The sequence below is a fragment of the Fistularia commersonii genome, chromosome 20, assembly GCF_037954325.1.
Source record: "Fistularia commersonii isolate RoL2024-O1a breed Wild chromosome 20, RoL_Fcom_v1.0, whole genome shotgun sequence".
NCBI classification, from domain to species: domain Eukaryota; kingdom Metazoa; phylum Chordata; class Actinopteri; order Syngnathiformes; family Fistulariidae; genus Fistularia; species Fistularia commersonii.
The window spans coordinates 14,510,661-14,523,738 of record NC_141303.1 but is presented as its reverse complement, the minus strand read 5'-3'; the positions used below and the strand labels follow the sequence as shown (position 1 = coordinate 14,523,738).

The following is a 13,078-nucleotide window of genomic DNA, read 5'->3' as shown; positions in this document are numbered from 1 at the left end:
TCCCGAATGCGTGCAAAAGTTTCATTTTGGGGAAAAAACAAACGAACTAGCAAAGCAGACACTGAGTCGTCAACGTTTGTGAAACTTAATTCAAAACAACGCTGCCGTAAAGGTGTCGTTTTACGACACTTTACGACACTCGGCGTTGCCGGGCGGCAGAAGCAGAGCATTTGCACGCAACGTGATGTTTACAGGTTCCTTAAGCCTCCTGCGTGGCAGAAGATCACCCAAGCTCCTGTGACACGCAGAAAAAAGACCTGGAAGAAGACAGAAGAGATGGGGAAGCCGAAGAAAAAGAGTGAGTCCCGGACGGAGTTTGTCCAAAGTGTCGGAGCGCCTCCTGCGAGCGTTGGTAGCATTAGCTTGCTGCTAATGCTAAGGGTTATAGTCATTATTGTTATGAAGTCGATAAATTGACTTAATAGGGAGTCACACCTTATTTAAGAGTCTCAGAAGTTGCTGGAATAAGTATCGTGTCTCTACTTGAGGTACCTGGCTAATTTTACATTTGTAAATAACTTCATCGTATATCTTGACACTGTAAATATTGTCCAAAGATTTACATGCTAGCTTAAAAAGCCTCCCTGTTCTTCATTGCTATGAACCCCTTCACTTTATATTCGTGTTTCACTGGAGTCCTGTTTGTTGTTTTTTCATGTCAACACTCGTGTCTTGCCCCATGAATAGAAATCAGTTTGAAACTTGTATTTACTCACAGTTAAACGATTAAAAGTATTTATTTAGCGAGTAAAACTATTAGTTTAAGCAGATGGGAGTGGGTGGAGGAAAGTGAGAAAAGACTATCATCCAGAAGGAAAGGAAAGGGACAGGACATGTCAGATGTTCTGGAGATAAAGTCACACTTAGATGGTTCGGAGATGGACAGAGGAGGGATGGTGGATAGAGGGGGTTTATGGATGGAGGGAAAGAGGACAAAAAGATAGCTGAAGATCAGTCTAACATATCAAATAAATATTGCTCTTTGAGCCGCCAGAAATGTGACTGTAGTTCCGCTGATCTTTTTCAGGTGACGCCAGCCGGGCCGAGCTGATGATGATGACCATCGCTGACGTCATCCGGCAGCTGGTGGAAGCACACGAAGAAGGAAAAGATATCAACCTCAACAAGTATGTGTCTTTCAGGATCAGCAGCTGTGATTCTAACGGTGTCAAGCGTTTGACTTGCAATTTTAGTCACAATGAACACAGAGGAGAAAGTCACTGTGAAAGGTCTGGTGTCGAGCTGATTTCCATCACCTTCGAATCTTATTGATTTGTTCAGCATCTTTCAAATAAACAGGGATGTATTTCATGTCTGTGTGCTGAGGAATCCATTGTTTGTTTTGCTTTTAAGTTAAATTGTTGCTAATTTCATGGTTTTCTTGAGTTTTTGGTGACTATCTTGTACATTTATCTACATTCATTTTGATTTTCTTTCAGACGATTTCCCAAATGTTCTGCACAGTCTTGAGCTTTAATAATCTGTTCCTTACTTTGCATATCCAGAGTGAAGACAAAGACCTCGGCTAAATATGGACTGGAAGCTCAGCCTCGGCTGGTGGACATCATTGCCGCCGTTCCCCCCCAGTACCGCCGGGCTCTGGTCCCCAAACTGAAGGCCAAACCCATCCGTACTGCCAGCGGGGTAAGTCTGCACCGCCGCTGAAGTGGAAGTCACAGAAGTCTTTTCTTTTTTACATTTTCAAATGCTTTTAGATAAAACAGCGCCTCCCCCTGGGAGGTCTCTGCACAGATACTGCTAGAAAGTCTACAAAGTGTGACAGTGATTGGATAGTGTTATCATTCCATCGTTCCATGAGCAGTTTAATGCAGTGTATCTGTGTGTGTTGTATTTCAGATCGCGGTGGTCGCAGTGATGTGTAAGCCCCATCGATGTCCACACATCAACTTCACTGGAAACATCTGCGTGTAAGTCTGCTTCAATGGCGCCTTGAAGTGAAGACGGAGATGGAGAGTGCGGCGGAGCTCCTCCATGCCGGGATGGTTTTCCGTCTGATCTCCTGTTCTCTGGTCTTGTTCTGACGGGAACTAAAGTGTCACCTTCTCTGTGACAGGTATTGTCCTGGAGGTCCAGACTCAGACTTTGAATACTCCACTCAGTCCTACACCGGTTACGAGGTACAATCGCCATCTGATGGCCCGTTATTCTCTAGATCAGCACTGACTGGCTTTCTTTTAAAATATAATTCATTTCGTCACTGAGTCCTTCCTCTCCCACAGCCAACGTCCATGAGAGCAATCCGAGCCCGATATGACCCCTACCTTCAGACCAGGCATCGAGTGGAGCAGGTCAGCACACACACACACACACACACACATGCACACACACACACACCAGTTGTCATTTTTAGCTTTTCCTCTGAGCTGTTTGAAGTGTTTTTATAGCCAAAGACCACTGTGTTAATTCCAAAGGGCCAATTTTTCTTGCTGATTGGCAGGTACAATTGGCTGATTTAGACATGATGTGTTGTGTGTGTGTGTGTGTGTGTGTGTGTGTGTGTTGTGCAGCTGAAGCAGCTGGGTCACAGCGTTGACAAGGTGGAGTTCATCGTGATGGGCGGTACCTTCATGGCTCTGTCGGAGGAGTACAGGGACTACTTCATCAGGAACCTCCACGACGCTCTGTCGGGACACACCTCCAACAACGTGGCCGAGGCCGTCAGGTACTCCGCACCTTTCAGCCAGCATGCGTCTTACCTGCTCTGGAGGTTCACAAGTGTTTCCTTACAACACTCAAGAGTGAAGGACAAAACAGACCATTAAAGTGACACATCCTGAATGTCATGCAGTGTTCGGCCACTAGAGGGGGCTGTTTCACCATAAAAAGTCCTCTGTCAGGAGCACAGGAGGAACCCAAGATCAGGAACATAGTGAGAAACCAATGAGCAGGTCTCCAGTTTGAGGGACCAGGCCAGACATCTGAGGCCATCCAGACTGCCTCACCACCAAGGCGGGAGTCTGTGTCCACTTAAGTATAGTGATTCGTTTCCACTCGGATGAGCTCTTCTAAACCCAACACCTCCAAAGAATTTCCCAATCCTGGGATCAATCTAGTAAATCTCACCTACAGCTATGAAGAGCAGTTCCACAGACCAACATCTACATCACACAAACATCATGGAGGAGATCTGGGTAGAAGGATACTGAGGGTGGAGCTGCCAGGCAGGAGGTCCAGAGGAATACCAGAGTGGAGCTTTACGGATAGAGGAGAGGAGGACATACTGTGAGAGGAGGGGTTAGATACAGGCAGGTGATTGGCTGAGAGTTAGATGGAGGCAGGCGATTGGCTGTGGATTCCCCTAAAGGTGCAGCCCAAAGGTGAGGAAGTAACAGTGTATATGAAATTATTTAATTCCACAGCTTCAAGCTAACAGCTTGTATCTTCAGAGAACTGGGTGAACAAACTCTTTGGGACTATTTATGTAGTCTGATGTAGTTTCCTGCTAAAATGTAGTTATTCTTGTTGTTAATCAGATGTAAAGGTCACTCTCCCCGTTACATTAATGCAACGGTTTAAAATTCTGTATATGATCTCTGACAGCTTTAGCTCATTCCTTGCAGGTGTTCTGAATCACTGTTAGATTGGGATGATTTGTTTAGTTGGAGTCACTCTTGGGACAGTCTGAGACTCTTACTTGCTTTTTTATAACCATGTACCATTATAATCGGTAGCAGCGAGGTGAGAACAGAAGAGGACAAAGGCTGCAGTCATTTGGAAGCAGCCCGGCATCACTGACGAGCCCTTGTCTGTCCGTAAACACTCCCTGCGTCTTCCATCGATTTGTGGCGGCGTCTGAAGCAAAGCGGGCTCTCTGTATGGACGAGACCACGCTTTTTGGGAAAACAGTCAGATTGAGAGTCAAAGCAGGAGCGTACTTGGACGAGGAGGCCAGTTCTTCACCGCGCAGCCGGGGCCCAATTTTGGGCTCTCAGCACTCTCAAGCTGCTTGGCTGTTAGAGGCCACTATTTACTCCTCCCAATGCTGATAAGAAAAGTGTGTGTGTGTGTGTGTGTGTGTGTGTGTGTGTGTGTGTGTGTGTGTGTGTGTGTGTGTGTGTGTGTGTGTGTGTGTGTGTGTGTGTGTGTGTGTGTGTGTGTGTGTGTGTGTGTGTGTGTGTGTGTGTGTGTGTGTGTGTTGGGCCTGCCTCTGCCTGCTCTATCAGCCACCTTCATTAAGATCCTGTGATTGTTCAGTTTGAGAAGGAAGAGACTATCGGTTTGGCTTATGACAACCCTTATCTTGGTGTGTGTGTGTGCGCGTGTTTACATGTGTGTGTGCCCCACGCCTCCACTGCTCCCATCATCACAGCGAGAACATTGTGTGTGTTATCTGTGGCCGTGTCGTGTGGATATAAGCCGCAGTTTCAAATCTGATTCCTGTATCGCCGCCTCCCATCAGACCGAGCCCCGTCAGGCCCGTTCCTCAGTAATCTATTACACATCTTCAGAGCCTCCCTTCTTCGTTAGTTAACGGCATAATTATCGCTGCTCTTCAGAGCATTTGGAGCCGTCTTTGGGGCGTTTTTTATGTCACGTGTTGCCGTTTTCATAGTTCTTTTGATTCTTTGGCCTTTCGGTGCATTCATCAGACACTGAAGATGGTTTTGATGTTTTTGTTTACAGCTGGATTTTGGACTTTCTGGTCTCGTTTCTCCGAATACAGCCCGAGGATGATGATGATGATGATTGTGTCTTTGTCGGATTGCTGTGATTGCCCTGCCGGGGCCGGGACGGGGGGGGGGGGTCTCTGCCCGGGCGTCAGCTCATGCGTGCTTGTTAGCACGTCGCTCCTGATCACAACAGCGAGATAATCACCTCAGATAATGGGCTTTTTATTGATTCATTTGGGCCCAATCTGACCGTCCTCTCTGGAGCATAAACTCCTGGAATTGGTGTAAATCAGACGGCCGACTGTCAGAGATGGACATTTATCGGCGGCAGATACGGAATCAGAAGCGGCGTGAGATTGCCGGGGGGGTTGATGGTCATTGCGGCACCCGGAGTGGAGAAAATGGCCGCGGGGAAGATGCTTCTGTCGGGCCGCTCGCCGCGGTTAGATTTCCATCAGTGACTCCTCACATTTGAAGGCTCCTGGAGGACGCAGGGCCAGGAGGTCCTGGAACGCCCAAGCAAATGAACATTTTCCGGGTGTTTGTGAACACATTGGTTTTTTAAGATTTGTTTGCTTTCCGTTTTGGCCTCCCGGGCATCTCCTCCACCTTTCCTTTCCTTGCCTTCTGGCCGATGGTATTTTCTCCAATCGCTCCAACCTGCTAACAGATTTCTCTTCCCTTCCTCTCCACCTTCTAGTGGACCATACTGTTAGCCTTCCTTCACAGCTCTGAAGTAGCTGTCAGATGGCGTTCTCTGCGAGCTGCAGATCCCTCAGATAAATGGCACAGACCCATTAATGTCTGGTTCCTCTCCACTTGCTGCTCAAACATCTATTTTCTGCCTCCATGTGTTTATTTTGACCGCTCTTAATGTGAGGTTAATGTTAAGGTGCTGGATAATGAGGTGTTCAAAGACTGGCTTTGTAAACCGCCATGAAGAAATGAGTGCCGTATGGTGGGGTTTTGGCTGCCGAGCCTCTCGGTGAAAGCCTCGTGCCGCTGTTGGTTTTAGACGGAAAACGGTGAATCCTAGAATTGCGAGGGCCAGTGGTGCAGGGGGGTAAAGCGGACAGCCGGTTCCTCCAAGCCCAGGGGTCGGCAACCCGTAACACCCAAAGAGCCATTTAGACCCGGTTTCCTCTGGAAAAAAAAAAAAAAAACAGTGGGAGCCGCAATTGCTTTTTGACGTTTAAAACAAAGGTACCACTGTATATACTGCTTTTTATTACCTTTACACTTTGTATAAACAAGTGTGTAGTGTGTTGCTTCTGAAATTCACAAAGTATTACAGAGAAAATTAAATTTTATTTATGTAATGAAGTCATTTTGAGCTTTGGGCTTTCAGAGCGTTTAGCGGAGCCTTGACCTGATTTTTAAAAATAAATCGGGAAAAAATCACTGTGTCAGTAAACAATAAAAAAATAAATATTTGCAAAATATCTTCATAAATATTTATTTTACCTGGTTTATGAGACTTCTGCTCCTGAACTTCTGCGCACAGCATCTGCAAATCGGGACTTTACCGGCTGGCGGGTATACCGGCTTCCGCCAGTGTGACGTTATTTTGAGCGGCGAAAAATAATCAATATAATTTTATTTAATATTTCAAGATCACAATGATCTTCCAACTTAGAACTAAAAGTTAAAAAAAAAAGGAATTAACACAAATGAAATATTCTTCAATTAAATATTTATAATTTATTTTCCCAAGCCACTCAGAGCCGCAGTGTAACGATGAAAGAGACGCACTGGACTCCTGGCTGCTCCCCTGGTGCTGGTCCTCCGCCGCCTTCTGCTCATGACGGCTTAATAAACACATTTCTTCTTCTCAGTGAGGGTGGGTTGCAGAGGTGTCGCTAAGGTTTACCGGGCACGCCACAGGAATACACAGTTTCCTTTTAATTTGTCGAGCAGAAGCCCCCCTCTGTTCCTGTGCCGATCATCAGATCCTCACCGCCGTTCGGGCTCACTATCATAAATAAGTGACCGGAGATATGGGGAGGCCGTAAACACAATCCGAACGCCGTCTGACGTCGGGCTGACTCTTCACGTCACCTCGGAATTATTGAACCCTCACCATCGTTCATCTCCGCTGCACCGCTCACACAAACGCACACACACCTGCCCGCAGGCATTCGGAGCGCAGCAACACCAAGTGCGTGGGGATCACCATCGAGACCCGGCCTGACTACTGCCTGAAGAGACACCTCAGCGACATGCTGGCCTACGGCTGCACCCGCCTGGAGATCGGCGTGCAGAGCGTGTACGAGGACGTGGCCCGGGACACCAACAGGTCAGCCTAGTGTGTGTGTGTGTGCCACTATTTACTCCTCCCAATGCTGATAAGAAAAGCCTCTGTGTGTGTGTGTGTGTGTGTGAGGTTGTAACCTGGTGTTTCTGCTCAGGGGCCACACGGTGCGCGCCGTGTGCGAGTCCTTCCATCTGGCTAAAGACGCCGGCTTCAAAGTGGTGGCTCACATGATGCCAGACCTGCCCAACGTCGGCATGGAGAGGGATGTGGAGCAGTTCATTGTGAGTGTCTGCACCATCGCCGTGCTCTCTGGAGAGCCACTTTACAAGGAGGGGGCAGGAGATCAACTACCAAAGTCCACAGATTACATGGATTCAAGGGTCTCAGTAAGACCCTTGTGACCACACACGTGCACACACAAGACAGATGGATTCAGTCAGAGGGACAGCATGTGTTAGATGTTCTGGAGATGGTTTGGACATGGACAGAGGAGGGATGGTGAAGATCTGGGTAGAAGGTTGGAGGAGGTCTAGAGGAGGTTTACTGAGTGAGTGGAAGAAGACAGAAAGGTAGTTTGTGTGGGTTAGATGGAGGCAGATGGTCGGCTGTGGTGACGCCTGAAGGGAAGAGCCCAGAGAAGCGGACATTGTTTCAAATATTGACAGGAGGTTGAAATGAGTTTAGAAGGTCCAGACTGGAGATGATCCTCGTCAAAGCTTTTACAGTCAGAAAGGAGGTCATTATTAGCAGGCCTCAGATATGATGGACATGCAGCCACTGTGTGTGTGTGTGTGTGTGTGTGTGTGTGTGTGTGTGTGTGTGTGTGTGTGTGTGTGTGTGTGTGTGTGTGTGTGTGTGTGTGTGACTGCAGAGAAGATGTCTGCTGCTGTCAGGTGACTGTCAGATGAAGCTCTTAGCCCTGATTGCAGACCTGACTCAGGGACGGGGCAGGCTTCTACCACACTGGGTCACTTAAAGCTTCACTGTTCGTCTTACTGCTGCATCGCGTGTGTGTGTGTGTGTGTGTTTTGAGAGCAGTCCCTGTGAGTCAGATCTCTAACGGGGTAGAGAAAGTGAGGTTTTTTGGAAGAGACCTGTTTGACTCATGTTTCCTGATGTGACCTCCTCTGTAGAGCATCTGCCAACATTATGTTCAGTCAGGTGGCGGCGGTGAGGTGAGTGGGCCCACAAGAACAAGAGTCAGATAAGAGTTACTCTCAAGGTCCCTGAGAAAGGGTAGGATTAGAGAGAAACAGCAGGACCACATCTTCTGCAGCCAGCTCAGACCCCTCAGCCCCTCCTCTCCTGGATCCTTGAGTAGATCCAAGTACATCCCCAGGAAGAGGGGACCACCCCTCTACCGGTCCAGGTTTCAAAGTTCTTCATGAGAATTATTGATCTCGGAAAAGCGGGGAATTGGGTCGTCTTCTAAAGCAACGGTGGTAAAAGCAGCCTGGCTTCTGGCAGAAATCAGCCGATCCTCAGAAAGCGAGTCGAAGGTCAGCCGTGGCTGAGAAGGTCCCGAACGGGAGCCACGAGGACAAATCCCAGGTCTTTGTACCTGTAATCGGGCAGCGTGTTCCGCAGAGGAGCCCTCCTCCTGCCGGTGGCCTGCTGCTCCAGGCGTGGAAGGAGGCCGTCTTGTCAGAGGACGTGCACAGATTAGAAGACAGACTGGGGGTCCTGCTCCGCTGCCACGCATGACTTTACATCCCCCTCGCGTCCGTCAGCCCTGTCCTGATAATGAAATTCGATAAGAACTTCCTGGGATTCTCACTTATCTCCAGTGGCCAGATGTTTGCCATCGAGGGGGGGAGGGTTCGCCGGGTGTCCGGGGGCTGCGGCGGCAGCCCGCCATCCCGCAGCCACCAGCCCAAATGGGAAGTGCCGGAGGAGCCCGGTCTTTTCCTTCAGGCTGCTCAGGGTCAAAACGGGGTCAAAACAGGATGAGCCGGCTCCGGCTGGACTCTGAGTGTATGTTGTTCACAAGCAGCGGGTTACCTTGGAATCGGCAAATTTTCAGGGAGACGCCCGAGGGATAGGTGGAGGCTTCTCGTCAGATGGTCGCCCGGGATGGGCCGTCCTCAGTCTCGCGCCCGTGTTGCAGGAGTTCTTCGAGAACCCTGCGTTCAGACCAGACGGCCTGAAGCTCTATCCCACCCTGGTGATCCGCGGGACCGGCCTGTACGAGCTGTGGAAAACCGGACGCTACAAGAGCTACACGCCCAGTGACCTGGTGGACCTGGTGGCCCGGATCCTGGCGCTGGTGCCGCCGTGGACCAGGGTCTACAGAGTGCAGAGGTGAGCGAACCGATGGCAGTCTTGACCGTCGACATCTGCGCTGACGGTCAAGAGAAGGCCAGGGAGTAGTTGACCGATGGCTGATGTGGACCCGTGTGTGTGTCGCCTCCTCAGGGACATCCCCATGCCGCTGGTCAGCTCCGGGGTGGAGCACGGAAACCTGCGAGAGCTGGCTCTGGCCAGGATGAAGGACATGGGGACCGAGGTGAGATGTTCAGCTGCCGATTGCCTTACGATGGCACCCAGATTAGAAGAATGCAGACTTGTGATAGAGATGTCGGGAACCGCGTCCTTCTCCCTTTCCATGAGACTGGCCACAAGAAGCCATGTTGGGCCCCTGAGTGTCACAGTGAGTGATGCGTAGCGTTGGCCAGTCGGTGACCCCCCCCACCAGCACGCCGCTTAACCCCCGTGACTGAAGAGCCGGCGGTTCATCACCATCGGGAAATTTATCTGGAGACGACCTGACTCAGGTCATCCAGCATGAAGTAGATCAGACATTCAACTGTGTGTGTGTGTGTGTGTGTGTGTTTGGACAGTGCAGAGACGTGCGGACAAGAGAAGTGGGGATCCAAGAGATCCATCACAAAGTGCGACCATACCAGGTAAGGGAGGACCTAGAGATATGGAGGTGTGTGTGTGTGTTTGGTCTGAGCTGTGTGTGTGTGTGTGTGTCCAGGTGGAGCTGGTGAGGAGGGACTACACCGCCAACGGAGGCTGGGAGACCTTCCTGTCCTACGAGGACCCCGAGCAGGACATCCTGATCGGCCTGCTACGCCTGCGGCGCTGCTCGCCACAGTCCTTCCGGGCCGAGCTCAAAGGGGGCGCGTCCATCGTGCGCGAGCTGCACGTGTACGGCAGCGTGGTCCCCGTCAGCAGCCGGGACCCCAACAAGTTCCAGCACCAGGTGAGCCCGACTCAGGGCCAGGGGGCCGCGAGGAGGCCAGCAGGGGCCGAAGGCGCACTAACTCCTCTCTTCTCCGCACAGGGCTTCGGCATGATGCTGATGGAGGAGGCGGAGAGGATCGCCAGGGACGAGCACGGATCCAACAAGCTGGCCGTCATCTCAGGTGGGACGGGCTTCCATATATATGTGTGTGTGTGTGTGTGTACATATACTGCTCAAAAAAATAAAGGGAACACTTGAACAACACAATGTAACACTTGTGTGAAATCATAGTGTCCACTCAGGAAGCAACACAGATTCATTTGGACTTGTTTTAAGGACATTACATCAAAGTTGGATCAGCCTGGAGTTTGTTTTTACACTTTAATTTGGAGTGTGATTCCTAATCCAGACCTCCATGGGTTGATACAATTGATTTCCATGGATCATTTTTGTGTGATTTTGTTGTCAGCACATTCAACTGTGTAAAGAGCAAAGTATTTCATAAGAATATTTCATTCATTTAGATCTAGGATGTGTTTTTTAAGTGTTCCCTTTATTTTTTTGAGCAGTGTATATACACACACACACTGTATGTATATGCATACATATAAGGACGCGATCTTTGTCGCATCTTGTAATGGATGATGTTGGTTGTAGACGGGATCATTCCACACATGATGAAATGAGCCGTCGCAGCTAATAGGGGGTTATTAATGGGAAGTTTATCAACTTCCCATTAACCGCCGGCCCTTTTACTTCCCCTTCTTGGAAACAAATCTCAGCGACTGGCTTGAGTGCAGACATGCGAAAAAGCACCCGCCGTGCGCGAGCACGCGAAAGCTGCACCCTCATCAACACGCAGTCGGCCGGTTTTCACCGTGAATCGCCGCTTTCAGGCAGATATCTGCTCCCGGTGTCTGAAACGTCTCCGTACGGTGTGCTAGGCGTGCGGTTCACCGCCTCTCTTCTGTGGTGTGTTCCCAGGCGTGGGGACCAGGAACTACTACAGGAAGCTGGGCTACGAGCTGGAGGGCCCGTACATGGTGAAGGATCTGCACTGAGGCTTTCCTTCTCCTCTCGTCTGCACACAGTGGGTTGTATTTGTGGGACGGCCAAACATGTTGCTGTCAAACATGAAAGCAGATCCTGTCAGTGTCCTCTCTCAGCCCGTCATGTCGCTATTAATCCGAGGCTCTGCGGGGATGCCCGGCCTCCAGATAAGGAGGCAGGTGACAACCACGCCAGGAATAAAGTCAACCTAGATGAAGCCAGAGATCTGAAGCCGGGGACGGACGCCGTTTGAGACGGGAGGCTTTGTGTTCCACGCGTCCGGAAAGGAAATGGAAATGTGAAAACACCCCGCAAAGATTTTGGTCAGGGATGACAAACCTGCTCACCCTGGGAATTCATTTCCAATTTGCCATTAATGAAAAAAAATCCAATTATCCACGGCCGGGTTTCTGCAGCGCGACTTCAGATTACAAAGCCAGGACGCTGGAAACGGGCGTTACATGAAAATCCCTGCGACGCCTGTCAGTTAATCCCATCCTGGCACGGATTCTCGGCCGACACGTTTTCCGCCATTTTTCCCCCCCGGGGTTCCCACGCGTCCTGGAAAACCTACAAATAGGCTGGCCGTTTTTCCATTCCCTGGGAAAACACACAAACAGCCACTGGAAAAGCAACAAGACCATTACTTTTAAATGATGTGTTTGAGATGATCAGCTTAGAGGGAACAATGATAGAAAAGGGGGTCTGAGAAACACCCCGGAGTCTGAGACAAATGAAACTGATGATGAATCACTCGAAGGTTGTGCTGCAGTGAAGGGGGAGAAGGTGCAAATGTAAACTGTTTTTTTTAAATTCAAGTTACGAGGACGACTCTTCTATACATTTGGGACAATGGGTTTTAAAATGACCAGGAAAATAAAGTGTCTACCAACATCATTTTACAAATTGTTTTTGTATGAAATTTCAGTTAATCATTTCTTGTTTGCGATAAAACCCGAGTCCTTGATCGTGTTTGATACTAACAAGGGAGCGGCTGAAGACCGGGATCCAAATCGGCTTAAAATAACCCCCCGTGTATTAATATTTTCTGTAAATATTTGTTTTAAATGAGTCAAAAACAAGGCAAATGCAGATGGGGATGGCCTTGAGCTGGAAGTGGAGCAGAGGTATGGATAGAGGAGCCGCTGTTTGAAGATACTCCCTAATAGGGTCTAGTGTGTGTGCGTGTGTGTGTGTGTGTGGGTGGGAAAGGTCATGGCCCAGCAGACGTCCCTTCACCTGCCTGAGAGGCCCCTCTTACTGGAAGGACTTTGTCATTTGAAAAATAGCAAGTGATAAAGCGTCACGGCCCGGTGACCGGCCGCCGCCAGCGCACACCCGCTCTCATTTCCTGCATCGTGACTCTGTCGATTTCACAGTTGTGATGCAGCCAGGGATTTAGCCCCATTCTGGCTCTCTTCACACCTCCACAGGCCTGCTGTCAGCTGGACGCGCACACACACACACACACACACACACACACACACACACACACTTCCCCTGCCTGGGGGGGCTGAACTGCTTTGTGCTGTTATAGGAGTTCGGCTTAATCTTCACTGCGAGTTAAAAAAGGTTGAGTCAGCCTGTGGGGTTGGGGGGCAGGAGGGGCTGCTGGTCCACACACTCACTCCCCATGCAAATCCATCAATAAATATATCAATAAGGGGGGAAAATGATTCCTTAAACCGTGGCGACGACTGTCCCTTGGTTCCTGGCCATGAAACCGGAGGATTGGATTCTACAGGGGTCTGCAGAGGAGATCCGACCCCGACCTCCCTTCCTGCCGGGGTCGGAGGTCACCTGCTGGGGTCGATCCAAGGCGTTTGAGGGGCGCGACCTTGCTGGAGGGGGAGAAAGATCAGGGGTTCATCGAAGATCTGGCCTGTGTGACGGAGACTGATGGGCAGTAATTACAGGCTGGCAATATGATCAACAACCGTCGCCGCGGCTGCT

General features: G+C 49.8%; 1 protein-coding gene across 2 annotated transcripts; it reads left to right on the top strand.

Annotated features, from left to right (window-relative positions):
• The first annotated feature begins 138 nt into the window (after positions 1-138).
• Positions 139-12,022, top strand: elp3 (elongator acetyltransferase complex subunit 3). Of its 2 annotated transcripts, none has more exons than XM_086166973.1 (15): positions 139-298; positions 1,028-1,127; positions 1,506-1,644; positions 1,858-1,928; positions 2,075-2,138; positions 2,241-2,309; positions 2,529-2,683; positions 6,766-6,927; positions 7,040-7,166; positions 8,993-9,186; positions 9,301-9,391; positions 9,726-9,791; positions 9,866-10,093; positions 10,175-10,256; positions 11,060-12,022. In XM_086166973.1, the coding sequence occupies exons 1-15, from the start codon at positions 277-279 to the stop codon at positions 11,134-11,136; spliced, it is 1,647 nt and encodes a 548-aa protein (XP_086023099.1). In that variant the 5' UTR covers positions 139-276; the 3' UTR covers positions 11,137-12,022. The 2 variants fall into 2 exon arrangements, with proteins under 2 accessions (XP_086023099.1, XP_086023098.1); XM_086166972.1 differs by having other exon boundaries at positions 8,909-9,186.
• The last annotated feature ends 1,056 nt before the right edge of the window (positions 12,023-13,078 follow it).

Coding starts and splice junctions, on each gene's coding strand:
- elp3 (XM_086166972.1), top strand. CDS start 277: ATGGGGAAGCCGAAGAAAAAGA. Junction 1,645..1,857: donor CCATCCGTACTGCCAGCGGG/GTAAGTCTGCAC, acceptor GTTGTATTTCAG/ATCGCGGTGGTCGCAGTGAT. Junction 2,310..2,528: donor CCAGGCATCGAGTGGAGCAG/GTCAGCACACAC, acceptor TGTGTTGTGCAG/CTGAAGCAGCTGGGTCACAG.